This window comes from Myotis lucifugus, unplaced genomic scaffold (assembly GCF_000147115.1).
Source record: "Myotis lucifugus unplaced genomic scaffold, Myoluc2.0 scaffold_265, whole genome shotgun sequence".
Lineage (NCBI taxonomy): Eukaryota > Metazoa > Chordata > Mammalia > Chiroptera > Vespertilionidae > Myotis > Myotis lucifugus.
Window position 1 is genome coordinate 293,082 of NW_005871313.1, and position 26,984 is coordinate 320,065.

Below are 26,984 nucleotides of genomic sequence, written 5' to 3' on the forward strand. Positions count from 1 at the left end.
TCCCATCGGTGTAGTTTATTTTTAGAAGCATAAATTCTGTCATGGATCTGTTCAAGTTAAATCATCCTTTCTAAAGTGACCTGAAATGTGGACTCAGCTCTTTCCCAAAACTGCTTTTTGAAACAGAGCTTCCGTTTTGGGAATTTTATAAGTGTGTGCAATAGTCAGATCCTATTAACCATCTCAGACTATATATATATATATATATATGAAAGTGAACTATTATTAGTTGGGGCACATTATATGCAGACTCTGTGCTTAGGCACTTTATACATGTTATCAAATTTGAACTCTCAAAGTTGCCATGAATTAAGTATTATCCCCATTTTATAAATAAGAAAACTGCATCTCAGAGAGGTTAAGCAAATTTTTTTAATGTCACAGAGCTAATAAGTAACGAAGACACAATTAGAATCCAGTTCTGCATGATTCTGGTATCCGTGTTCATTCTATATATAGTGTGCATCCTATACATTATGTTTAATATTTTGATTACAAATGTGGATATGATAGTTGATATTAGCTCAATGGTTTAAAAATTCCTTATGGGGATCTGTACCTGTGAATTCACCCTTAAAATTGTGTTTACTAGTATTGCATACTTGACATTATACTAGTAAAGCCATAAATATTCAGTAGATTCAAATCCCTTTTTAAAGTTGAATTTATTGGAGTGACATTGGTTAATAAAATTATATAGGTTTCAGGTGTACAATTCTATAATATGTCATCTGTATATTGTATTCTGTGTTCATTACTCAAAGTCAAGTCTCCTTCTATTCAAATCCCCTTTAAGAAGAAACCCGGACACTAAAAAGAGCTGCATCAAACGAGGCCTGCAGATGGCAGTGCTGCCCAGGAGTCACTGGAATCTAACCAGTTTTCTTACAAAATAAATATACAGGGTCACTTTAGGAATTATACAACACTGATTCCAAAAGTTAATTTTCAACCAACATTTGAGTGATTTTTGAATTGTGTAATAATTCCTTCCAATTTATGGTGTGATGTTAAAATTTAATTTTCAACTTAATGAACAATGAGTTTGTAATGCTTAATAGCATTCCAGCCTAGCAACAGGTGGACCACAAATCTGGATGGAGAGGACACATGACTATCAAGCTGGGGAAGAGAAAGAGATGTGGACTCTTTCCTCGAGCGTAAGGTATTGCCTGACAAATCAGATCACTTAAGTCAGGAGATGGATGGATTGGGGATGCTAAAATCCAAGTAGTCTTTAGAATTTCCAAGTTGTAAATCAGAAAGCTGATGAAAACCCACAAATACTGAAGTCTGACACATTGTACATAATGAACAAAAATGCAGGTCTTTTCACTGTATTTTAGCTTCATTATACATTTTTAAGAAAAACTGTTGCTAATCTCTAATCCTAGCTAATCACACACGCTTTGGAAGACAAAACAAGAGCTACTTTTTCTTGGGTCTTTAAGAGGCATACAGTTCTGGAGACAGAATATGCCAAGATTTTCATATGATTTGATTGTATGTGATTGATAAGATTATAGGTGATTTAAATGTTCACTTGCAAGTCATCTATAATAAACAGACTTCACTTTTAATAAAGGTAAGTCAATAAATGCTAAAGTAAAAAATAATACAAAACATTCATGCTCATAAGCCCTATCGCTCTCATATTAACACAAATCCCCTTTTTGTTTGTTCTTTTTAATACCAGGGATCTCTTCTGGTGGTGTTCTGCATAGATCCCGACTCAGTGCTGAGTAATACATTGTCCCGGCTATCACTAATAATGGCTGCATTCCTCTTTAGAAATGTGCTTGGCCGAAGGGAGTTGCCTCATCCAAGGTTACACCTCCTCCCTAGAATTAACCCATGATCAATGATGGTTTATGTGAAGTATTGAGACCCAGCCCTTCCCTCAATTTGAGACAATCCTGAGGGGCTATCTAGCTCTAGTCCCCTATGGGATCAGCTGTGGCCTTTGCTGCCATTGCATTGCTAGTCAACCTTTTGTTTTGCCCCATCCCAACTTCACCTCTTTCTTGTAAGTATTGTTCCCAAGTGTACTTCCCACTAACCTCAAACACACATATACAGTATTTGTCTCAATACTATCGGGAACATGACCTAAGACAGAACTAAGACTAGTCCAAAAATAATTCTTACTTTTGTTCCTCAGTATAAAATGTTTTTTCTCCGGATGCATTTAAGGTTTTTTTTTTTTCTTTTTCACTTATTTTTAGCAACTTGATTATATTTGCCTTGGTGAGGTTTTATGGCTCTTTTGCTGGAAGGTTATTTGAGCTTCTATGGGGTTTATGGTCTTTATCACATTTAGAAAAAATTCAGCCATTATTTCTGGCCAATAATTTTTGTCTTCCCTTTTTCTTCTCTCACCTCTAGGCTCCTATTGAACACATTACTCAGTTTCATATTTTTACATAGTTAACTGAAGGTCTAGTTTGTGTGTGTGTGTGTTTTCTTCCCCCTTTTGTTTCCTTTATACTTTATTTTGGGTAGTTCTATTGCTGTTTTCAAGTTCACAGATATTTTCTTCTGCTGTTGGCTAATGTTCTCCAAATTTCATTTCACATATTTTTAATCTCTAGAATTTCTATTTACATCTTTTTTTATATCTTCCATTTCTATCACTATAGTCATGATTTTCTCTATATCCTGGAATATATTTATAATAAACTAGAGGCCCGATGCATGAAATTCATGCAAGAGTAGGCCTTCCTTCCCCTGGCTGCTGGCACTGGTTTCCCTCTGGCGCCCGGGACCTGGGCTTCCCTCGCAGCCCCGGCTTCGTCTGGAAGGTCATCTGGTCTAATTAGCATATTACACTTTTATTATTATAGATATTAAAAATCCTGGTTATGGGTTATATATTTTTTTTATTTCTTTGCATGTCTGGTGATTTTTGGTTGGATATTGAACACTATTTCTTACATTGTTGAATGCTGGCTCTTGTATTTCTTTCAAGTATTAGACTTTGTTCTGGCACACAGGAAGTTATAATACGAACATTTTGAGGCTTGTTTTTTAATATTTACTAGGCTGAATCCATAGCAGTTTGTACTCTTGCAGTGGGGCTAATTTGGCCCCACTAAATTAGCCCCACTACAAGAGTACAACTCAACTCTTCTGAAGATGTTACCCAGTGCCTCAGCTATTAGCTCTCTCAGTTCTGGCTGGTGGAAACATGAGCTATTTCCAGCTCTGTGAGGTCCAGCAATTGTTTTGTTTTCTGCTTCCCAGTCATTCTTTCCTTGGCCTTGCTGATTAGTACTCAATGGACTTCCTTCACCCTGGCCTATCCCAATTAGTACTCAACAGAAATCTCTAGATTACCCTGCAGACCTCTGGGGCTTTTTTTGTTGTTGATTGGCAGTTCTCTCAGTGATTTAGAACTCTGATTTTTATCTAGCTCTTTAATGAAGTCAGACCCTGGGCTTTATTTTTGTTTTTCTTTCCTGCACTGTGGCCTGGCAATTGCCTCTGGGCAGTAATCTCGGGGCAGTCACAAGGCTCACTACTTTGATTGTAGTCTAATGTCTAAAAACAGTTGTTTCATGTACACTGGTTTTCCAGTTGCTTATGGAAGAAAAGGAAATTCAGAAATCAGCTGATATATTTGAGGCTAGGTTTTGATACAAAAATTGTTTTTATAATGAGCAAGAGTCAACACTACTTAAACTTCTGTTATACATTCAGTGTTTCTTCAATACACATTGTGAGGTTTTCAGGGAAAGAAAAAAAACAGCTATTTTGTACATTTTTTTCAAGTCTTTGAAAATTTTTTAAAAAATATGTATATACTAGAGGCCCAGTGCACGAATTCGTGTACATTGAAAGGAAATTAATTAGAAAAAATATTTTAATATCACTATTCGCCCTTTCTCTATAATATAAATGTCAACCAAATTCACTATGAACAATGACAGATCGAAACACATGCATGCGATTGGACCCAGCGAGAGCTTTATATGTATCGTGCATGCACAAGTCAACTAGCCTTTTATAGATATAGAACAAACTTTCTTAATTAGACCTGCTTTCTGATTTAGCTAAACTTTTTCCAGCCCAGTGAAGCACCCCAACTTCTCTTTCAGGTAATTGTTAGCAGCACAGCAGTAAATGTCAACACGAAGCACATTATGATTGTAGATCACACAGGGAGAACAAAGAGTAAAATATTTAACTGCAGCAGTGTTTAAATATATTCTGCACAGTGAGAAAACCTGAAGTCATTTTCAAGGTCCACCATTTCTTACTTTTCAGTCGGGTCAAGTTTCTAAACTTTCTAAATCTCCGTTTTCCGGCTAATGAAAAGATAATAGAATTCCACTGAGTATCCTATCTACCTACTCTAGGACTTCTGTGAGGATCAAATGAGATGAGGCATGGGAAAATGCTTCACAGACATTTGGTTAAAGTGTAAAATGTTTTCACCTGGGTATAAAGCAAGTCGAGTTCCTGGGCTGAAGAAACTGCAAGGAGGCTAGTCGTTGCTAGGGAGAGCAAGCTGGGCATTGGTATGTGATATCATTCCCGATGGGCACTTAGCATATTAGCCTTTTATATATATATGTATTTTATTGATTTTAGAGAGGAAGGGAAAGGGAGAAATAGAAACATCAATGATGAGAGAATCATTGATTGGCTGCCACAATGGGGATTGAGCCCACAACCCTGGCATGTGCCCTGACTGGGAATCAAACCATGACCTCCTGGTTCATAGTCTACACTCAATCACTGAGACACGCCGATAGTTTAATAAGACAATTGTGAGCCAATTGTTCACAATTATATTTTGGTTCATTTCTGCCCAAAGTGTGATGGATTGAATGTCAGTAGAAAATTTTCAAATCTGTTCCCCAGCCATGCCCCAGTTAGAGTTCTCTGTAAACTGACAAGAGATCAAGGATGGGTAACCAGGCATAACACCAAGTTTCCTACTTCCTGACATCTGTGCGTCAAGGCCCTGATTAGACCCTTGTAACTGTAATCAAGGACGTTTGTGGTTTCTGTGAATAAAAGCTTGCCTAGCACCAAGGTCGGGGCTGCTGCAGGAGGAGAGCTCCTTGCGTGGAGACGCCTGTGGCAGTCGCTGGCCAGCTCAATAAATCCTCGCTTGCTGCTTAAGACCCAATTGGAGTCGGTGGTCTTACTCTCGTGAATGTTGGCCCATAACAAAAGCAATTGAGAGCATTGTGTTTTTGCAAGACCTCATCTAGTGCTTTGATTCTAGGTGGTTTTAATAATAACTGCTAACATTTATAGGGTGCTTATTCTACACTAGATACTCTGCTAAACGCTAAATACTTCACATGCATTATTCTATTTAATCCTCACAACAATCCCAAAAGGTACAATATCTTACAGATAAGAAAAAACTGAGACTTAGAAAGTAACTTGTCTGAGGTTACATAGTAATTGCACAATAGGATTCCAAACTGACTTCAGAGCTCACATTATTAAAGTGTTACACCATATTTATTTTGTAATCTCAACACTAATGCAGATGAAAGTTTACTGTGTCTTTAGAATATTTATTTAATATCAATCAATAAATACAAAGACAAAAATTGTTACAAAACCCATAATTTTTATCTTAATATGCAACATAATTCACATTATTACACACCTTTAAACAGAAAAACTTTTAGCACACAAACACCTTGGAAAGAATAATCTGATCCAATACTTTTCATAACTATTCTGGGCAAAATATATTTATTATTTTCTGTCCAAATTTTTAATAAAAAGACAGTAATTTCAAATAGAACAGTATCATTTTATAGTACATTACATTGAGAAATCAAAAACAGTCATTGAATAAGTGTTTACTACATCCCAGGCATTATGTATATCTTTACACTTAAAAAATGGATATTAAACAATCTTGCAGTAAAATAGGGAAGGAAAACTGCTTTGAGTTTGTGCCAAATCAAACCTAAATTTGAGAATTTTGTATTAAGATGAGAGGCATTTATACTGGTACTAGAGGCCTAATGCACGAAATTCGTGCATGCGCGACAAGGGCCTTGTCGCCCTCCCACCACCGCACTGTGGCTGGGGGTCTCTGCTGTGGCCCTGCCCACCACCACGGTGGCTTTGTCTGGAAGGAAGGACGTCCGGAAGGACATCCGGTCTAATTAGCATATTACCCTTTTATTATAGATTTTTTCTAATAAAAAGCCAGTGTGCCCCACCTGACATTTATTTTACAGAGTGTTTTGAGCACTGATTCTCAAAGTTGGCTGAATACTGGAATCACATAGAAAGCTTGAAAAATACTGATACCTATACTATATACCACCTATTTTCAACCGGTATGCCATAAGAACTTTTAAAACATGCAATATATGACTATTTAGTCAGGGGCACTGACCTCTCTTCCCTTAGGTTGTCAAATGAAAAAACAACAGCCAACACAGCAATAGCTGTCCAGTGTGACTGAATCAGAATTATACCCTTCTTTTTGTCAGATTGGCAAAAATATAATAAGATTTTTCAGTGTGCCACAGAATATTATAATTAGTTTATGTGTGCCATGAGATGAAAAAGGTTGAAAATTGCTGCTATATTGCCCTGACCGGTTTGGCTCAGTGGATAGAGTGTCGGCCTGGGGACTGAAGGGTCCCAGGTTCGATTCCGGTCAAGGGCATGTACCTTGGTTGCGGGCACATCCCCAGTAGGAGGCGTGCAGGAGGCAGCTGATCGATGTTTCTCTCTCATCGATGTTTCTAACTCTCTATCCCTTTCCCTTCCTCTCTGTAAAAAAATCAATAAAATAAATTAAAAAAAAAATTAAAAAAAAAAAAGAAAAAAAAGAAAATTGCTGCTATATACCATCCCTCAAAATTTGGATTTGTTATAAGGTAGGGCCTAAGAATATATTATTAAAAACTCTCCAGGTGACTCTAATATGTAACAGGTTGAAAAATACAAAATACTAGCTTAGAGAACTGTCTCATAATCAAAGAGGTCAGTCTTCAGCTGAAGGACTCCCCATGACTTGATTTTTTGGGGGTGGGTGTATTGTTATTTTTAAGTATCTGTTAGGTGTATCTCCCTTAATTAGAAAATAAATACTTTAAGGGAAGAGGTTTTATGTTATTCATCATTGTCTCTCCATACCTAAAATAATGAAAGGCTCATAGTAGTTGCTAAATAAATATCTTATGAATGAATACATGATTGTCTTACATATTTACTGAAAAAAATGAATGACTGAAACAGTTAGGATACATTTTTAAGGCAAACCAAAGTCTATATATACACATTTTAAAAACACATACATATATAAATAGATCAAAAGTAAAAACAATGAGTGCAATATTTAGCAGTTGAGAATTCATTGAGTTTTCAAATATTCTTCACATACTTAACTTAAAAACAAAAGTAACCTTACACAACTAATTCTTTAAGCTAATATCCATATGTACACATGCTGAGTTTTCTTTTGAAAACAGAATTAGAGATTAATTTTACTGAACATGTCAGTTTTAAAATTCAAGTAAATATAATTTTAGTACACACGATGATAGCTTTTCTAGATAGTTCTATAAAAAAACAAAGATTGATTTCTATTAAAATATCTGGTATCATCTATTATTATTTTCTCTCAGTTGGGAGCCACTAGTTTCTTAGCAATTTCACATTGATAAAACTATTTTGGCACTTCCTTGTACAATGTGCTTTGTTTAGGAAAAAACTAATAAACAGACTTCCTTTTTAAAAAGTAGCTGGATTCTTAGATATGGCTTTATTTACTTAAGTTTCACAAGTATTATATAATTTGTAATTCAGTTACTATCTCATACTACGAAACTTTGGTTTTCTTAAAATTAGCATTGGTTGCTTGATTGTAGGTTTATCACCAAAAAGTGCTGCTTCACTTTCCGTGGTTGGAAATCTTTTCTGATATATCTGTGGATATTCCTTCTGAAACTTAAAAATTACATAAGGACTTAGAGAGTTATTTAACATTATTATTCTAGCTGAAGCCAGTATATATTTTAAATTAATTCTGTGCCTTTCTCAAAGATGTAGAGTGGAACCTCATTTCTCGAACTTAATTCAGACAAGGTTCCAGAAGCCTATCTGAGAAGTGATTTGTTTGAAAACCGAATCATTTTTTCCCATTAGAAATAATGTAAATTGAATTAATCCATCCTAGACCCCCAATTGATTCCGTTTTAACCTTTCTTATATACAGTACATGTCTAAGTCTAAAGTACTGTTAACCTATAAATAAAAACTTCTTTTCTTAAATTTATGGAACCACACCTACTAACCTTAAAGGAATTTGTTAGATACCACTGCCTCTAAAATGCTATCACCTGCTAACTGCTTTTCCTTTATCCAATCAACAACAGTTTTTCTACCTATTCATTTGCTTGTGGTTGTTGTTTTGTGAGCACTTTCACACCCTTAGCAACATTAGCACTCTTGATGGCCACTTTGTTTTAAAATTGTGCTAATCAGCATCACAACAAAAGCATTCTCTCCTTTGTTGCCTGAGAGACACTTTTTGTCATGCTGAGTTGTCAGCATGAAAGGGCTGTCAGGCAAAAACTGAAGTTTTGGTTGACAATTGAGACAGTTTTCCTGTGTACAACTTGGTCCAGAACCTAACTGTTGGAGATGGGAGACATTCAAGAAACAAGGTTTGACTGTATTACAGAGATGAATACCTTTCAACTTATCCTTGTTCTCCCTCTGCTTTCTCATATATAAAAGGTACACTGTAAGATTTCTTAAGATTTCAGTATTAACTTTCTAGGATTCTCTTCTGCTAAATCTCCCTCTAATCTCCAGATCTTCTTCCTTCCCACTGATAAAGCCTATGAAGGTCACAGGTGTCTATTATATTTCAGAGACTTGAAATTGAACTTATCAGAATCATGTGGCTACTGGTTCTTGATGTAGAGCTAAAAATTCTAAATGGTAATGATGAGTCACTAAAAGTTATGTAATATAATCCAAATTTTGTAATTGTTTTAGCATCCTAATCCAAACTATAATCATACAGAACACTAGAAGTAAAGGAGTGTAACTGTTATTATTATTATTAAAATTTAAGAGCAAAGAGTAAAACCAGGCAGGTAGTCATATGCAGCTTATATATCCAATATTAAAGAAATATTAAAACGAGAAATTAAATGCTAAGTGTAATTAAGTAATAATCAGCAACAGCATTTTAAAAATTATTTACATGATTGAGAACTTGCTCATCCTCTTACCTGTTTTAGTTTTTTCCTTTTCTCCTTTAAAGGCAAACTCTTGCTTTTAATAATATTCTCCAAAAGTTCTGCAATTGCATCTTGAGAGGTAGAAACTTTTTGTTCATCAAACTCCTGAGCACTAATCTGCATACAGTATGAATATGTTGGCAAAGGCGCAATCAGTCCATCTCCAGGATTTTTAATCTGTAGTGAACAAAATGATACAGTCTATTAATTCTGGTCATGTTCCTATTTGATGAAGTGTTCTTTTGATGGCTTTTAGTACCTATTATTTTGCCACCAAACATTCAACACTTTAAGGTTTAAATTTCAGCTCCATAACCTACCAGCTTTGATTCAGTAAGTATTTTAACTTTTCTTGGTGTGTGAAGTGTCCCCTGATTACATGAAATAATATATAAAAAGTGTTTAGCACACAAGAAGTATTAAATAAAAGTAGCTATCATCATTATAACTATTAATCATGGATTTTATTATTTTAACTACAAAACATTAACTGAAGTGGTATTTTAATGCATCTTAAAACATGAATATTTGACACAGTAACAGTTAAAAGTACTCTTCTACTGTTTTTGAGGTGAAATGTTATGGGTTGAGCCCATAACATCCTATTGGCAAAAAAAAAAAAAAGTATAGGGGATAGTTGTAATTGTAAGCAGGGCAATGTTAGAATGGTATGTATGGGAAGAAACATGAATATATGTGCTGGGTAGCCAAAGACTGAATGTAGTAGACATCTGTTGTTTTTGGCTGCTCAGTACGTCTTCTCTCCTCCTTGTAAACAGTTCCTCCCCATTGTACACTCACAATCCTGACCTTTTTTGAAGAACAAGGTCCTCTCTCCAAGCTACTCACTCTCAATCACCCAAAGGTTATGCATTTAAATATCCTAGATTGGGCCAGAGTCCATACTAAGAACTGTTCAAATTGGAGATGGAGGATTGCTCTTTTTTCCTTTGGATTGCAAACATAAGTTTATAACTCAAGAGCTTTAATCAGCCATATTCCCATCATGTTGAAGGGCCATTTGTCAAATACAGGACCAAAATGGAAATAAGAAACAGAAGGATGAAAAGAGAGTCCTATTGCTATTTGATTCCCCAGATTCTGTCTACAGTCCTGACTTTTAGAGGTTATTAATGTGAGCTGATAGTGTTCCATTCTGACTAGGCTAGTTTGAGATGAGTTTGCCACTTGCAACTGACTTAATGCAGAGAATATTTTTGTTTGTTTCAAACTATAAGAGAATATTTCTTTGAAAAACCAGAGGTAGAAGTAATTTGTATAAGAAGTGGGCTTAGGAACCAAGTTATAGAGGCAAAGGAGGGCCCTTGGAGCTTAGAAGTGTGGAAGGTAAAGGTGAGGCACCTAGGGGGGAGGGGAGGGGTTGGAGGAAGGGAGAGGCGCAGGGTATGCACCTGGGAAGGAGAGCACCAAATGCAGATAATTTTGACTTATATAATACATACAAGGCCCCTTCTTAAGTAGTCAAGATGTTTCTCCACTGCAGCCTGTAAGTAAGAGGGTACTTGAAGAATTTCCTGATGATGATCCATTAAGAAAGAAACTAATCTTGCAGCAAGCAGCTCATCAAGATCCACTTCTTCGGCACAGCATAGCACACATCGAGAAAACGTGTGTATCATCTAAAAACATATTAAGAGATGTGAATTTAAAAACCTAAGGTTTTCTATGCTATAATAACAGTAATTTCTGGGTAGCACATGATAAGCAGGCTTCAGATTAAAAATGAGAAAAATAATCTTATTAGAAAGGTAAGAATGTCTATTCTTCTTTTTAAAGTATTTGTTATGTATTTCCTTAATATTATTCCATTATGAAAGGCTTAACTTTTAACTTTGTTACAATTTTGTCAGCAAAGACCATAGGTCCCATTAATACCATATAGATATGTTGCTTAAAGACTATTAGAGAGCAACGACTTATTACATTAATCTCACAAAAACACAAACCAGGAGACTATAATAATAAAAGTGTAATATGCTAATTAGACCGGATGACCTTCCAGATGAAGCCCGGGCTGTGAGGGAAGCCCGGGTCCTGGAGGGAAGCCCGGATCCTGGGTGCCAGAGGGAAGCCGGTGCCAACAGCTGGGGGAAGGAAAGCCTACTCTTGCACAAATTTCATGCATCAGGCCTCTAATATAACATATAAATGTTAATGGTTACAAAGAGTCTTCAAATTCTGGAATACATTTTATATTTCAGAGCTCATTTACTTATTCATAGCCATATAATCCACTAGCTTATATAAGTCACACACACTCATACCTCATTCTAAAATAATTAGAATATCAGAATTCTGTTTTAAGTATTTTTCACATAATATATGATGAGCATACTGAATTGAAATACTTTTGGTTTTATTCCTGCATATCAGGCAGGTTTCCTATCTCCCTCCAAAGCTTAGTCCTCAGTGTTTTCTTCTTCTTTCTCGGCTTTGTAGAGCCCATTTACTCTCATAGCTTCAACTACTACCTCTTCCAAAAATCTGCCTTCTGCCCTGAACTTTCTTCACCAGACTCACAGTTCCAACATTCTGTTAGATAAATTTCACTCAGATGTCCCATAACCTCGCACTCAAAAAGTGTAAAAACAAAATTATCTCCTTCCTACTCATGTCTCTCAAATTATTTTCACAAAATACCTTCTTTCAAAAGGTGGTGCTACAATTACTCAAGAATAATTCTTCCTCCTTATATTAGGTCTATCATTGTAAAAGAACTGTCCCTAATGAGTGGAAAAATAGAGATTAGCTCCAAATTCCTTGGTACAAAAACCTCTTGTAAATTGAAACTCCATTGTGAGGAGAGTTAGCTCTGGAGAGGAGGAGAGGAGAGGGGAGGGGAAGAGAGGGGAGGAGAGGGGAGGGGAAGAGAGGGGAGGAGAGGGAAGAGACGAGACTACATTCAAGAGTTCATACTGCAATCAATATCTGCACATAAATACCTCTGCCCTCATCCTCATATAGAACCTGAGATGGCTACATAGTAGTCTCTTTCAACTCCTTGACCACAATGATGTGCCATTCTAATTCACATAATTCATACCTCTGCCCTCATCCTCATATAGAACCTGAGATGGCTACATAGTAGTCTCTTTCAACTCCTTGACCACAATGATGTGCCATTCTAATTCACATAATTCATCTAAATACTGCTTACCACAATCTCTGAAACATTTAGATTTACTATACATGCATTTCCATTAACTTTCTGCTTCAGAGTTAGTACCCTTAAGCTTCCAACAATACCTACATCTCCTCTTCCTTCCCACCAAACAGAATTGACACAAGGCAATATAATATGGTCCGACTATGAAGTGATACAGGATGAGTGAAGAGGCAAAATTTTCAGACTAAAAGATCACGATGTTAAAGTATAACAGACTGGGCACAAAGGATTAATATGTCAACATTTTATTTCTAGGAAATATTAGACTTTTAAGAGCATTTCTAACCTAAGAAACTAGGATGTCAAGACCATGCCAGCACTCAAGTAGTACTTTTAGATGGTTTGGTTTCCTTTTTTTGTTTTGTTTTGTTTATGAACCAGGGCTTATTCTTTCCTTAAGAAATCAACTTACCAGTGATCTTGTACCCATTGCATCGTGAAGTTGGGGCATATCAACATTTTGACTCATCCGAGAAATCATGCGCATCAGAAGTTGAAGCTTTCTACGATTTGGTGGGGGAAGTAACAAGCAACATAACTGTAGTGCATTGATGGCAACCCTCTCTAAATGAGGTTGCAGCAAACCTAGAAAGCAAAGTCCCCAACCCCGAAAAAAACAATCAATAACATTAGTTGCTTTCATACTATTAGCATATGGAGTTACTTAAAGTAAAATAATATTTCTATATTTCATTTCTTTTAACTAGAAATTTCCACATTCCTCAAAAGCATGATTAAGATTCTCATTAATTTCTTCATAACTTATTTGAGTATTAACATCCTATAGTTATTACAACTAAAATGAGTCAGAATAAGTGAAATTGAAAAAAAGGAAGTGCTTTAGGTAAGTAGAATAAATCTTGGTTATATCATGACAAGTCTTTTACAGTAAGAAACTTTCCTTCTGGAGGGAGAAAAAAGCAATTTCAGAGAAGAAAAGCCAGGCAAGCAAAAATAGTTAGTAAACACTAATAGTTAATATTACGTGCAATGAAAGCATCAACCTTACTTTGTGTGCCAGTCAACATAGAAGAGGCTGAAGGTAAAGAATTTCCTGAAAGTTCTATTGTACTTTTGCAGAGTCTTTTATTGATTGTGGCACTAAACTCTCCATGTTCACCTTCCATAGCTGTTTGCACACTTGTGCTGCCTTGTCCAAGATTTGGTTTCATGATAATTTCAGCCACTGGCATATTGATATAACTATTCCTCTTCGTACTACTTCTTAAAAGTAAACTCTGAGATCTACAAAGCTGTCTTGACTTGCTTTTCCCATTATATAACTCCTCTTGGTCTTGAACAGTCATAGTAGAGGTTCTCTTAAAACCAACACAGAGTGGCTTTTGAATACTTTCCTCTGAATGAAGATTCATTATGGATTCCTGTTTGATCTCAGACTCTAAAAATTGTTTATTATTTTGTCCTTCTCTATTCAGAATAGATTGATGGATGACACTGGAGACCTCTTTACATGAACTCCCTGGCAAATCTATAATTCCTTCTAAAGAATAGCACCTTGGTTTGATGTTAGAGGCTAAAGCATGCATACTACTTAAGCCTATTAAACTATGACAGCTTCCTCCTATTATGTCATTAGCACTGGCTCTTCTGTTTTTTAAATCAACTAGCTGCACTTTCTTAACCCATTTTTCTTGAAATCCGTGATCGCTTATCTGCAGTCTCTCAGTAGTATTTGATTCTTCTTTGTTTTTGTCTTTGCGAAGCAGACTGAGAAGAAGACACTCAGTTGATTTGAAGGAATTCAAACTGTTTACGTGAAGGATTTTTGAAGACTGTAGATCATCTTGGATTTTATGTATCCCACTGGGTCTATCTGAAACTGTGATGTAGCCACAAACAACTACCAGGAAATGAAACAAAAATTAAGATGCAACTGTATGACAGTGGACAAAAATAAAACAGAAACAACAGTAAAGTTAAAAAAATAAAGCATCACTATAGTACATATTGTTAGTATAATACAAATAGCAGTTGCTGAATTCAGAAGCCACTTAAACAGGACACATGCAACATTCAGTTACAAAGTGCAAGACTGACTAGAGGTTTTTAATTTGTGATACCAATAACTAAAATTTATTTCAACAATTGAATTAAACGGATTGAGTCAAATACATGAAAATATCTGCTCACAGTCTAAAAGTATTAAAAAGCTCTTAATTATAACTAACATATAGTATAATAAAAATATGTATTTGGTCTTTGTTTCTGGTTCTTGGCAGAGAGCTCCTAAAATCCTTGGAATTTCTGGAGTGAAAGGAATCTTCTGTTATTCATAATAAGCCTATTAGAGCAATCTGAGTTTATGCTAATGAGGGGACTTAGGGCTGGCCTTGTTTAGAAGGTTGGAATCCTCAGCCCTAACTCAGACCTCCCTGAAGGGGTTGGAGAAGTAATGTAATCACCAACAACCAATGAATGAATGAATCAATCATGCCTATGTAATGAAACCTCAGTTAAAACTCTGAAACAATAAGTTTAAGGAAGCTTACGGGTTGGTGAGCACATGGATGTGCTTAGGAGGGTGGCACTCCTGGAGAGGGCATGGAAGCTTTGCACAGCCCATAACTTACCCTATGTCTCTCCTTCCATTTGGCTCTTTCAGACTTGCATCCTTTATAACACACGGTAATCATTAAGTAAAGCACTTCCCAGAGCTCTGAGTCCCTGTAGTGAATTATTCAACCTGAGGGGTTTCATGCTAACTCCTGAATTGGTAGTTAGCCAGAGGTGGGGAGGGGTGGAGAGTGAGTAAACCTGAGGACCTCATTTGCAGATAGTGCCTGAAGTTAGAGCAGACTTGTGGAACTCAGCCCTTAATCTGTGGAGTCTGCACTAACAATGGGTAGTCTGCATCAGACTTTTTCTTTAACTTGTAGGGTCTTGGCTAGTATCAAAAATAAATTGAATTGTAGGACACCTGATTGATGTGGAGAATTGGTGTTGGATTGATATATATAAATTATTGGAAAACAACACAACAGCAATCAGAATATTCCTGAATTTAAAAATATGTTATAGCTTGCTGCCTTCATATTTACCTATACTATATTTTTTGATATTTTAAATTATGGGAGACTTGAAAACTTTAATGAAATAAATTTAAACAACAAGTAAAATCCATACATACCCAAAATGTTCACAAATAATTCATAATATTCAAAGGTAAGTAGAGGTTCAGGGAGATCTAGAAAATAATCTGCAATTGTTCTAAATACATCTCGTTCAAATCCAACGTAGGTTGGATTACTCATATCATTACTTCTTGGCCCTAAGAAGTAAAAGGCAAAAATATATAAGTGATATTTATAAACAGATTTTTAAATATAAAATATGAAACCTGTTTCATGAAAGAACTATGTTTAACAACAAATTCTGTCACAGTTCAAACATTTAAAGGGTTGTGCACACCTCATTCCTTCTCATCATCTTTTCAGCAGAAGTCACTGCAATTACTACCATTTTTTAAATATCTATAAGCCTGAAAAACTGCATATAAAGCAAAATTTGAAATATATATTAAAAGCATTAGGGACGTTTATTTTAATGGAATTTTACCACAATTCATTTTAAAAAGCAAAGAATATTTGGATAATACAAATAATTCCTACAAATTGTCTTTGCAAATTTACATCTTCATGAATAAATTTTGCCTGATTTTATTTGCGTTACACTTATTAATCTGTGCAGTTATTCAATGTCTGGTAAGTTAATGCTCAAGAAAAACTATTAATTTTCATTAAAATGTTCTATTATTTTACATTAACGATTATTCATTTATTTCAGCCCTTTGTATTCAGCATGTCTCTAACGAAATAAACCTACGTTTCTATGAAAATTGAAACTTTTGGTTTTTTTGCGGCCCACATAAACTTAAGCCTTGTTTATTTGGCCCATGTTAGCCTTTGAGTTTGACATGCTTGCCTTAGCTTAGAGCAATGTAAAGTGAGAGCAGCACCCAGGACCTTGAGGTCCAACATTTCAAGTGTGGTCCATGGACTATATAATGGGAATCATCCAATGTGCCTATTAAAAATAAGAACTCCTCTATACAGATGAGAATCTATGGAGGGGGAGCTTGGAATTACTGACCTAGAAATGTTTGTTTCTGCTTTACTAATCTAGTAGTTTCTAAACACTGATCTGGGCTTGCCCTAAGGATCTGGAGGCATAGTTAAAAAAAAAAAAAAAAGATTCCTGAGAGGTTAAATCTTCCCTAGTAATTGAGAGTCAGCGTGCTATCTTTCAAGTTAAAATCCTTCTCTTCCTAAATTCAAATGATTTCTTATTTCTGTTTCTAAACTTTTGCATGGCTCCACATGTGTGAGTACACACACTAAAAAAAGGATTAAAGAAAACAAATCATATATTACACACACATTTAATAGCATAGAGGCTAATATGGGTTTTATGTAGAGCAAAATAAACTTTTTTCTAAGGAGGATATAAGAAATATTCTTAATATGTAGAATAAAAAATTAATAATCAATAGAAATTTTCTAAGATGAAACATTTTACTGGAATTAAAACTATATAATTTATAGTTATAGAATCTATGCATTAGAATACTTTTCTAAGCCTAGGTTTTCTTTCTAGAAAAAAAAATGTAATAGTATACTGACCACTAATTCTTATATGTGACAGGATAACTGTGGGGGATTAAATAACAAGTAAAAGTCTTAATACTTGGCTACATATACTCTCATTAAAGTGGAATTCAGTAAATTACATTTTTGGTATCATTTAGGTATAACATGGACTGGGAAGAAAGGGAAGACACAAATCTCTCAAGATGGGGCATCAGAGAAATACCTGGAAGTATGCTTATCTGACCTGCAAACCATGAGCCAAGGTATGAGAGTGGAGGGCAGTGAGGTAGGGGGAAGGTAGAAAGAAAAACTCAAAATTTTAAGATTATGACCCAGATCTTTACCTCGATTTAATAAATAAAATCTTTCTATAATATACATTATTTACTTCATTGTTCTGTTATTCTGTCATATTGACACCCAGTGGACAACAAGGGAATATATACTTAAATTGAACATTAGTAAAATAGTAATTTTATAAAGACTAGAAAAATACCTTTGTAACAAAATATTAAAATATAACTTAACTTTTGATGATTTAGACTCACACACCTCTGTAAATTTTTCAAATTGCTCTTGAAAGCAATTAGGTTTTTGTACCTGATTGGAATCTTAAATTATAAAAATCAGTTATCACTGATCACTGTGAAAAAAGCTTGATGACAATGTTAAAAAATAATTTGCTGATTAGTAACAGATTTTTTTTCACGGAAGTCTCATTAGTATATCCCGGCAATTTTCAACCCTTTTCATCTACACATAAACTAATCATTAAAATTCTGCAGCATACCATAAAATATATTTTTTGCCGATCTCACAAAAAATATATGTATACTTTTGATTGACTTACAAAAAATAATAATAATTACCCATCCTTTTTGTTCCAAAGTAACTTTTAAAAAATTTAAGTGCCTATACTTGTATATAAGGATTTCTGATACCAAGAATTAACCAATCAGACACAACCTTATTATGAGATGTGCCCAATAAGATAGAACACTACTAAATGATCTATATATTTATAATTCAAGAGAGGGCATTCACACCAAATAACTATTCCTGTGTTGACCATTATCATTTTTTATTTGACAGTTTAAGGGAAAAGAGGTCAGTGCCTCTGACTAAATAGTCAGGTATTGCATGTTTTAAAAATTCTTGCAGCACACCTTGTGACTATCCCTGGTATATCCTACAGAGTAGAAGCTTGTTCATGGAACATCTGAATGTTATAGCTGTGTACAATGGCAAGGGGTTTGAAGTGGATTTAATGAGACTTCATTTCTGATTGAAACTTTCCATTTATAGCTGCTTTACTTACAAGTTGCTATTTGAACTCTGGTTTTTACTGAGACAACTGATGTAGATTATACCAAAAAATCATTTGAGATCTTCTAGCCTATGATTTTATGATTTATGAAAATTGAACTATAAATTATGAGCTTGAATTATAAAATCACCATCCGCAAAGAAAAAATTAAGGGCTCTATAACATACTCCACATGGAAAGAAATGTAACCAGTTCTACTAGATTTTCATTTAAACATCAAAATAAAAATTATATACTTTAATTTTATCAGAAATTTAATACATTATTTAAAAATATTTCTCTGTTCTTATTAAACACTATCAATATAAAACATATATACATATTGTTTAACTTACAATTTGCTAGACACTTCATGGCAGATAATACCCAATGAGGAAGATCATCTACACATAAAAAAATTATGAACATTGTTTAGTAATTCACAACGTTTTTGATAGTATATTTAAAACTTAATACTTACCCCCAAATCAAGGATTAATTATTTTATGGGAGGTGGTTAGGAATAAATTAACATTAATCTCTACCCATTACAACCATCTTTACTTTATCCTCATCTCTGTTCTGACTATAGCTATCTTACATTAATATTACTGACTGGAGAGAGACCTACAATTGAAACAAGGTATATTTGAATATTAGTGTGCTTTCACAGTGAGGCTTGCTTCAAATCTTTTCATTATCACTAATTGAAATATGCTGCATAAAATCCAGCAGTTTTTGATACAAACATAAAAATCATACAAACACTTGACTTCAAAAGTTTATAGTTATAAAGAATAGAAAGCTTGGATGAGAGCATATACAGTTATTTTACAGTTATTTTGGACCACTGGAATGGTTCAAAGCCAAATGCATATGTAACATAACTCTTAAGTTTTGACATTTACTATTTGTTCCTACAATGAAAACCTCAAAGTTCTTGCATACAAAAAGAAACTCAAAGTAATACATTTCAATTAATTCTATAAATAGCAATTGATTATTAAAAAATTACTCAGGCCCTGGTTGGATGGCTCAGTTGATTGGAATGCCATCCTGTGCACCAGAAGGTCACAGGTTCGATTCCCGATAAGGGCACATACCTAAGTTTGGGGTTTGATCCCCCATCAGGGTGCATATGGGAGGCAACTGACTGATGTTTCTCTCTCCTTCTCCTTTCCTCTCTCTCAAAAATCAATAAACATATCTTCCCATGAGGATGAAAAACAAAAAAGACATTTTGAGAGCATTTACTGATATACTTTTTGTAATATTTTCTAATGTATCTGCCTTGAATTATTTCCGATTTTCCTATCTTATAGCTGAAATCAATACATTATATAAATGTATATAATAATATAAAAAACATATACATAATACAAAGCCAGTGCTCTTTAGAGTACTGGTGTTGAGAGGTCGGGCTTATTTTATTGTGTTACTTCAGTTTTGCATATGTCTTGACCCCTTTAAATTTATATGCTCATGTAAGCTCCAGGAAGGCATGGCCATTCCCTCTTGTTCATCACTAAATCTTGGGGACAATGCCTGGCACATTATAGGTCTTCAATAAAATGTGACTAATCAATGGTTTTAATTATATTTGTATTAGAGGCCTGGTGCACTGATTCGTGCACCGGTGGGGTCCCTCGCCTGGCCTATACCCTCTCACAATCCAGGACCCCTTGGGGATGTCAGAGAGCCAGTTTCGGCCCCATCCCCGCAGGTCTGATCCAGAAGGGAGGGAGCCTGATCCCCACAGGCCTGATTCAGACAGGAGGGAGCCCAAGCCTGTGCGTTGAGCGTCTGTCCCCTGATGGTCAGTGCTTGTCATAGTGACCGCTTGACAGGTTGTTTGGTCACTTAGGCTTTTATATATATAGATACCTTTTTTTGGATGTTTAACCATGCCATTAAAAAAAATCATGAATAATATAATATGATATTGACTTAAAAAATATTCCACTGTGATTGCTAAAGCACCCGTGATAAAGCAATAGTGTCCCTGATGCTCTTTCAATTCAACTATTCTGCCTTCTACACTGTGGTCTCTGTGCACCCCCACAATAGCTATCACCTTTGTTTGCAACTTTAAAAAGAGTCCAACTTCTTTTATTGATACGAACCTGATTTGTCTTGTAGTACAACTACTCCATGTTTACTTGTATTGGTCATGTTGTACATTATATATTGAGGAATCACTTGTTTTGGGTTTATGACTTCTTCTAGGGATGACACCCCTAAAATGGTTTGAAGGCTAAAGAGAAGAAAGAACACAAACATTTTTCCTCCATAAACTAAGTACAATAGAATATAAATATGAAAGGGTTTGGCAAACAAATAAAGCCCTCAGAGTATAATGTTTTTGTTTTTCCTGAAACCAAACTTCGAAGGCTTATATTTAGTATCTAATTTTAAAAATATTTATTTTTATAATTTTTAAGGATTCCAATATAGATTCCAATATACAGCTACAATTAAAAAACACCACCACACCAAATCATACTGAAAACATTCTATTTCTACTATCCTAGAATTACAGCAAAAACACTAAGAAACACATATACAGGTTAAGTTCTAAGCTTTGAGAACTAAGCTGCTCTTTTGCTTTAGCATATATGGATGAAAAAAGAAAAATTAAAATTCTAAACATCTGTGGAACTTGGTTTGTTTTAGCTTACTAGTTCAGAATAATGTATCTCCAAACTTCTTCAATATCTTTCTGACTTATTTCTCTATTATCAACTGAGTTTTCTTGATCTTCATTGATTATTTCACAGTTCATGTTTTCAGTATTTTCCTGAAAAGAGAATTACTTTGGGTTAATATGTTATGCTCAAATTAAGGATATTTTGAACTGACCCCACTCCATGTGGATCTCTGAGGTAAGTGTTACCTGATGAAATAATGTAACATAAAGCTTTTGGTTTTGCAGTTGGGCAAATCACACTCAAATAAATTTAAAATAAAACACGCTTAAATCATATAATTACTATTTCAAGTATGTCTCACTACCACTTTTTATTACTGTTTCTATGAGTTCCACACATTTTTAAAGTATAATGAAAGTTAAGAGTGTCAAATACTGGCTACAAATATTAAAAAAATCATTTACTTTTAATGATTCTATTATTAAGCACATAGTAGTTATATTTAAACTAGTGATTAGTAAAAAATATGTTTTACCTGAGAGAATTGCAATCCATGCTTTTTAGGAGTTCTACGAGATAAGTTTCGTAATTTAAAAATACTGTCTTTATCCTTGGAAAAGTTCTCTATGCTGTTTTTTCTCAATTCTGGATGCCTTCGTGGAAGAGTTTTAAGTGGAGAATTTGCAGGAAATCTGATTTAAGAATAATATGCAATTAAATAATGTAGATCAGAAACAAACTTACTGCTTGTTTATCTTAAAAATCACATAAAAAACTGATTTACATTATCAAGGAATGAAAAGTCTACATAAATTTTCCCATTAAACCTTTAAAGTTACTTTAATAGTTTCCTGCTTTCTTTAGTACATTGGCTATTTTAAATTTATTTCTGGATAATTCAAGGTTATTATTAAATCAATTATGTTGGGGAGGTATCATTTACATAAAAAATAGTTTAGAATGTTACATTTTCTAATATTTTCCCCAAGTTATCTAATTTGTATATATTTTCTGCTCTAATTTCCAGAAGTTGGTCTCTGTTACTTTTTTTTAAAAATGTTTTTATTGATTTTAGCGAGCGAGGGAGAGATAGAAACATCAATGAGAAAGAAACATTGATTGGCTGCCTCCTGCACACTCCCTACTGGGGATTATGCCCAAAACCTGGGCATGTGACCCCCACTGGGAATTGAACTGGGGACCTTTTGGCTCATGGGTTGACACTCAACCACACCAACTGGGACACTTTATTATTATATAGCTTTTTTCTTTTATTTTAATATAAATATTTCAAATATATAAAAACATATATACAGAAAATAATATAAAACATCTATGTATGTAACCATTAACCAATGCAATTAACATTTAACCAAATATTTCATTATGTGTTTTTTTTTAATCCTCACTTGAGGATATTTTTTCCATTGCTTTTCAGAGAGAGTAGAAGGTAGAAGGGATGGAGGGAGAGGGAAAAAGAGAGAGAAACATGACCTGAGAAAGACATGACTGGTTGCGTCCCTAACAGGGGCAGAGAGCGAACCTGAAGTCCAGGTACTTGCCCTTGATGGGAATCAAATGCACAACCTTTTGGTGCATGGGCCCACGCTCTAACCATTGAAAAACACCAGCCAGGGCATCTTTTTTGTTTTTTTATGAAAGAAATTATTTGCTTATTCTAGTTTTCTCTTCCTAAGGGAAATCATTAACCTATAGTTAGCATATTTCTTTCTTGTTCATGTTTTTATACTTTTAATGAACATACAAAAACAGTATATGGTTTGGTATTTTTTTCACTCAGTAGTATCTTTTATCATACATTTAATTTATGCATAAGTTTTTAAGTCACCTTAAAAGTTCTTTCTTATTCCTCCATCCTAAAATATTTTCTTATATTATCTCATAAGAGTTGTATTTTCATATATAGTTATTTAATTCATATATGTTATGCCAATTCCTCATATATGTATGGGTTTGTATTCTCAGTTAATTGTTTCAATTTAGGCCCAGATACCAGGTTAAGGCAATTCTTCCCTCCTTGTTCTTCAAAATTGCCTTGGACCTTTAAATTATTAAGTAAATTTTAGAATCTGCTTGTCAAATTCAACAAAAACAATTATATAGATAGAGGTCTTGAATAAAAATGCACTGAATTTATCAATTTATGAAAAAGCGACTGTGATACTAAGTCTTCTCATTCATGAAGAGGATATCCTTCTCCATTTATTTTCTTCAATTTTATAATTTCCCCCAGGAAGGTCTTATACATTTTTGGAAAACTTTATTATGTACTTTATAGTTGCTATTGTAAAACACTAAGGCAGAGGGTCTAGTTGAAGAGTTATGTAGAATTCCAGTTAAGAGAGAATAATGGTCTAACCAAAAGAACATTCTTAGTGGAGAGAAAAGTGGACAGAACAGAGAACTATTGAGGCAGCACAGTAGAAATCGTTTTATAATTAAATCATATTTAAAGGGGAGGAGGAGGGAGTCCAGGTATCTAAAGGGAAGACAGTGCCATTCTTTCGATGATAGTGATTTTCTATTTGCTATATTTGAAGGCCTAATAGGCAAAAAAAAAAAAAAAAAAGTGGCTAAAACTCAGGAGAGATATTTTGGCTGGAGTTTTGCAAGTCTTAAGAAAGGCGGGTGAAGGCATAGCATAAGATTACTTAGGGAGAGAGGTGGAGAAAAGTCTAGGACCTTGCAAACCAGTAACAACTAAAGGATGAGCAGCAGCCAAGGAGCCCACCAAGGTGACAAAGGAGTCCGTAAGAGAGGAAAGATTTCTAGGGTGTTATACAAAATGAACTGTTCATATAGCCCTTATTGCAGTTTATTTGTACGGCATAAACATCTTTAATAACATAGGCAAGAATCTATTTCTAAGATATTTCATTTGAAAAGTACCAATTCTGCAGAGGAAAAAAACATGGATGTTAGAATCCAAAGACCTACTTCAAGGGAAATATAACAAAGAATCCTGGGTGCATGAGAGAAAAAGCAATTATGTGCCTGAGAGACTCAGCAAGGCTCCATGGAAAAGGCTACAATAGAGTTGACATGAGAAATGTATTTAGTAGTTTGATAAGTGGGTACAGTGTTTCAAGGTGGAAGAACATATTCAGACAGAGGTAACATGATTTGTTAGAGCACAGTCTCAGCTTCCGCATCTATAAAAAGGAGCTAACACCTACCCTTCTTAACTATTACAGTGACAAATAAGAAAACATGTAAGTCATAAAGCAGGGTCTCCGATACACAATAAACATGTAATTATTCTCTTTAATCAGTGGTATGTTTCTTCTGTTATTATATAAAGTTTGCTAATATTTATCTTATCACATGCATTTTTAAATTATATAAGATCATGGTACTTGAAGACAAGGATCTGTGACAATTTGTCTTGTAATTCTTAAATCTATGAAATGAAAGGTTAATAATGATCTGTCCTTAAAATGTTATAGAGCTTTCAGAAGGGCTAATATCTCACTTTCCTCCCAATTCCCTATTTTATTATATATACTATCTAACATTTTAAAAGTTTGAACTGTGCAGCTATTAACTTTAACTTCTCTAAATGGTCTTAATCAGACTAAGCGCAGTTTCTCTACAGAAAAGAAGCTGCTGTTTTATTAAAAGTGTACTAGAAGTGGAGTCAAACTTTAAGTAATTCAGTTTTCCAGTTATTTCTTTATTCAGTACCTGAATAGCTGACCGTTGTCATAAAGATTTTCTGATCCCCATCTCCCTTTGATATCTTCAATTACATGATTCTTAAGAAATTTTCTCAATAATTGGATAGTCTGTTGCCTTGTTACTTCGGGACCAAAATTGTTATTATTTCTTAATAGGTCATAAAGCCAATCCACTGCTTCTCCTGCTGTGAAACAATTGCCATACTTTTTAAAGTGTTGCCTGTGTTTTCTTAGAGGCATTCCTGCTCGAAAAGATGTCGTAACTTCATTCCACTGCAAAAGAAGTAAAATATTTTTTAAAAATTAACAAAAATGAAATCTCTTACTGATTTAAAATAAATTAGACAAAGGAAATTCTTTCATTTACATCCGATTACATCATAAAATTTCATAAAGAAATCATTCACCTTATTGGTACTACAGAAAATGTGATATCTCATACAGATTTATTTTAATTAATTCTACTGTTGTGATAATATTTTCATGTAAGTTTTTTGAATAAAAGCACTTCATTGGCTGGTTGGCTTATTTAGGAAACCTAGGAATAGTAAAGAGCTGCAATGAACCTATCCTTTAGTTCTCTAAAAAGAGGACGTATTTATTCCTGTGGTTTTAAAAAAACCACCTCAATTAATACTAATAATATGGTGGTAGCATTTGTGTCAGACACTACGCTTTACATTAATCATTTCACTTTAATTCTTGCAATTCTATGAACATTATTATCCCAGTTTTAGATGAGAAGCACAGAGAGATTTAATAATTTGAGGAATGTCACACAATTCAGTGATGAACCCAGGTATTCTAACCCAGGTCTGATGGACTCTAGCACCTGAGCTTGTAACTACTAGGCTGGCCACAAACGAAACTCATGGCAGGCAGTAGTTTCACGGGTGAAACACCTTTAATATTAAAATAGCTTATATATTTATTATAGTATCTCTTATGTGAAGATTCCAATATTGTACATGGAACAGATGGGGTGAATTAAGTAAATTTTAAGTCCATTGTGTATTTAATGACACTGTGATATATCTACAGTTTTAAAAGGCACATTTTCCAAATGGCCCTCAAATCACCCAAACTTTTAGGTTTGTGGAGCATGAACGTGGTGGTGGGGTAGACTAAACACCCACTTTTTATTTGAACCATCTTACAGAGGTCAAGAAATCTTATTTGTAAGCCCGGCCTAGCCACTGCTGGCTGTGTGATCACGGATCTAACCTATGCAGCCCCAACATCACTACGCAAAATCTCACCCACCGCTGAAAACACAAGGTCCGCATTCCTTGCTTCCCACACCTCCACATTTCACTTACTTTTTCAACAAACATCATGAGCTGCAACCGATCCTCTGGATACGTTGTTTCTTATTCTACATATCGTAACACACTTCCACATGCATGTCCTCTCCAGAGCCATCATAGAGTGGACATGCATTATCAGCCCCACTTCACCTGGAAACCGAGGCTCCAGAAGTCAGGCGACTCCCCTAAGGTCACAGAACCAGGGCGCGGGCACACACCCGGCGGTGCCCCAGCAGTGTTCCGGATGGAACCTCAAATATGCCGGGCGTATTTGTTTTGACGGGGTCAGCTGCTACCTGCTGGCATTCGGCTGGTCCGTCTGCATTAAATTCTACAGAGCCAGCCACACGAACGAACCTGCCAGGTTCGGGCCGGCCCCGGGTCCGACCCCGCAAAGCAGCGGAACTCATAGGAATTCTTCTCGGAGCCCGTGGATGCAGGAAACCAGGCGTGGGGGGCGGCTGCCCGGGCAGGAGCCCTAACAAGGCGGGAGTAGGATGCGCCTTTGCGGGGTGCTCGCAGCAACCGAGGGGGACAGACTTGCCCCGCGATCCCCCTTAATGCTGTTTCCATCTCCCTCCCGCGCACCTAGCGGCTCTGGGCGCCCTCCCTCCGCCCAGGTAAAACTACCAACCCTCTCCCGTAAAGATGGTGGCGGCCATCACGCCGGCGGGCTCTGCTTACCAGCCTGGTGGCCCGATAAGGCCCCGGAGGCACACTCCGATTCTCCATGCCTTCCCCTTCCGGCCCGGAGGTCCGTCAGCGCGGGGCGCGGTGCATGGCGGTGGAAGGTGACACTACGGCCGGGTCCAGCCGACTCTGTGGCCAGCCTTTCCGCCGGCCGCGCCGCCGATTTGAATAACGCAGTGGCTGCGCTGATTGGCTACGCCTCCGGTCACGTGACGCGCCGTGGTCCCGGCGCCGCGGGCGTGGGCGGGGGAGGCGTTTTGGACCCTGGAGCGGCCCGGGTGCGTGGTGCCTGGTAC

General features: G+C 35.6%; 1 protein-coding gene across 1 annotated transcript; it reads right to left on the reverse strand.

Annotated features, from left to right (window-relative positions):
- Nucleotides 1-7,672: 7,672 nt before the first annotated feature.
- DEPDC1 (DEP domain containing 1) lies at nucleotides 7,673-24,959 on the reverse strand. The gene is made up of 11 exons (XM_023762879.1): nucleotides 24,699-24,959; nucleotides 21,529-21,685; nucleotides 21,024-21,142; nucleotides 20,469-20,599; nucleotides 18,702-18,749; nucleotides 15,581-15,721; nucleotides 13,442-14,293; nucleotides 12,845-13,017; nucleotides 10,709-10,885; nucleotides 9,237-9,422; nucleotides 7,673-7,941 (listed from the first exon to the last, which is right to left on the reverse strand). Exons 1-11 carry the CDS (start codon nucleotides 24,929-24,931, stop codon nucleotides 7,804-7,806), a joined length of 2,355 nt encoding a protein of 784 aa, XP_023618647.1. The 5' UTR covers nucleotides 24,932-24,959; the 3' UTR covers nucleotides 7,673-7,803.
- Between the last annotated feature and the right edge of the window lie 2,025 nt (nucleotides 24,960-26,984).